Source organism: Lolium perenne, chromosome 7 (assembly GCF_019359855.2).
Source record: "Lolium perenne isolate Kyuss_39 chromosome 7, Kyuss_2.0, whole genome shotgun sequence".
Classification (NCBI taxonomy): Eukaryota; Viridiplantae; Streptophyta; class Magnoliopsida; order Poales; family Poaceae; genus Lolium; species Lolium perenne.
The window spans coordinates 219,414,905-219,417,318 of record NC_067250.2 but is presented as its reverse complement, the minus strand read 5'-3'; the positions used below and the strand labels follow the sequence as shown (position 1 = coordinate 219,417,318).

General features: G+C 42.5%; 1 protein-coding gene across 1 annotated transcript; it reads right to left on the bottom strand.

The window, feature by feature from the left end:
* Positions 1-1,520: 1,520 nt before the first annotated feature.
* On the bottom strand, positions 1,521-2,209 carry LOC127321371 (SEED MATURATION PROTEIN 1). Its single transcript, XM_051350392.2, has one exon. The coding sequence runs from the start codon at positions 2,116-2,118 to the stop codon at positions 1,822-1,824; it is 297 nt and encodes a 98-aa protein (XP_051206352.1). The 5' UTR covers positions 2,119-2,209; the 3' UTR covers positions 1,521-1,821.
* Between the last annotated feature and the right edge of the window lie 205 nt (positions 2,210-2,414).

Here is a 2,414-nt window from a genome sequence, read left to right as displayed (position 1 = left end):
AAAGGTAGGCTCCTTTTCATCGCGTTAAGATGGGCTCGGCCTATGTTACGTTCGCGTTAAGATGGGTTATTCGATCCTCTCCATCGCTCGCTCAGGTACAGTTTCTTTTTTTATTTATTTTTTTCTTCTTTTTCTTACTGTTTATATTTATATAAATGTTCAAATTTTAAAATGTTCCAATCTAAAAATTTCAAATTCGTAAATTGTTGAGATAAAAAATCGTTCAAATAATATTTTTTTAAAATATTTTTAATAATTTAAATCGTTGGTTGACCGGTTTCTAGATAATCGCTCCTCTAGTCCTCTTTCGCCAGACAATAACTACAGCAACGCTCGAAGACCAAAAATTCGATGATTCATCATGTACTCCATTACTCCATCTGGAGCCCTAGCTCCTTTTTGTTCATGTGCATGGTTCCTTTTCTCACTGTTTTGATCCATGTCCATGGTTGCCGTGCAGGTCCCACTGCTGCCTAGTCATGCCAACACATCACCAACTAAGACCTTATTGTATGGTCATGGACGTCATGACCATTTAAATTGGTCCAAATTAAGGTCGTGAACGATTGTTGTTAACCCTACGACCAATTCATGTAATGCGAGTGTGACCTTTCTGACAAAATTTGGTCATACTGTTTCAGCCCTCCCAAACGCCTGACGACCATTTGCCGCGACATGGTCATAGATCTATGACGAAAAGACCGATGGTCGTCCCAAACGCCTGACGACCATTTGCCGCGACATGGTCATAGATCTATGACGAAAAGACCGATGGTCGTTATGAAAAGGTCACCAGTGAGCATATTTCTTGTAGTGGCAATGTACGTGATGTATTTTTGTCTTTTTCACACAAGTCATGAAAATTGTTGGTTTTTTACAAAACTTGATGTACGTACGTAGAATGTCGAAACATAAGCGTGGAAATTTTTGTTCAATTTTTTTTAACATTACAAAATGTTTTTCGGAGGCTAGGAGCATATGCTCACATGTGCCGAATTGAATTTTAGTTTTTTATTGGTATTTAAAATTTAGGGCTTAGTGATATTTCTCTTATATAATAATTGGTTACAATTTAGAGTAAAGCATTATCAATTTAATTCGGCTCTCGGATACATATACTTTCTATACATAGAAACATATTTTTAATTGTAATTGTTTTAAAGAAAAATGAAATTATAAAAAAATATATGTACATCTCAACAATCTATATGCATTTTTCAAAAGGATTCATGTAAATCTCGACAACCTACTATATTTTTTTTTGAACAAGACAACCTACTATATGCGTTCCTATAAAGGATAGCGTAGAGTTGGACTTGGGCTTCCCCTTTTTGGTTTTTTTCATAAATTAGTGATGGACATCTAAATTAATTTAGGACATAGCTTTGTTTAAACTACCGATAATCTTTTTAATAAAAAGTTATATGGATCTATTGATGGAGGTTAGGCTTTCCGTTTTTGCCTTTTTGTGCATAGATTAGTGGTGATGTAATATAATGTACTTCCATTCATGCTTCGTCTAAACAAATAAATTATTATAACACATAGGAATGGAGCAATCTTCACCATTCATGAACACATACAAACCTTTTGGAACTTGCGATGATAAACATATATCTCGGTGGAAACAGGTGTACAGGTTGGAGACGATCAGTCGGGCTGGAACTTGTGAAAAAAGCAGCTAGTCGATCGGTGTGCTGCTTCTTGCACTATTCACCAACATAGAGCATACACTACTAGCCGGCCGGCCGGCCGGCGGCCACTTTATTTCTAGCTAAGTAGCTCTACATGGTACCAGTACCACGGCGCACGTAGAGCTAGCTACTGGCGCCCCAGCAGACGTCCACCGCCTCCCATCCCCTGCCGCGCCTGCACCCGCGGCTCCTCCGATCCGCCCTTCTTGCCTTCCTCCTCGTCGCCCAGCGGCAGCTGCTTCTGCTGCTGCGACGAGGCATCGCCCACGTGACGTGCTCCGGCGAAGAGGTCTACGGGATCGGAGTCGGCGATCTTGCCGCCCTCGAGCGGCGTGCCGTTGACGTAGCCGGTCCTGACCATGTCGTCCTCGGTCAGCCTCGCCTGGGCCGTGCCGTGCTTGATCTCCTCCTTGCTCGTCGCCATTACTTGCTGCTTATCGGTCGATGGCTAGCCTATAGCTACGGATGAGCTGAGTTACTTCTGCGAGTGTGTATCCTGTTCGGGACTCCGGGCATGCATCACACCCTCTTCGCGGTGCACTGCGGTTTATATATTCAGCGGCGAAGCTTGGAAAGTTTCGCGCGAGAGGACACGCGCGTCGTGACGTGGCTGCATGCATGCCATGCTTGCACGCTCTCGAATCCTCTAAAGCCAGTTGTGGACATTCTACGAGAGAGAGACAAGTGCATACCTTTCCATATAAAAGAATGACATGACCA

Excerpts from the sequence above, each read along its gene's own strand:
- LOC127321371 (XM_051350392.2), bottom strand. The coding sequence starts at position 2,118 with ATGGCGACGAGCAAGGAGGAGATCAAGCACGGCACGGCCCAGGCGAGG.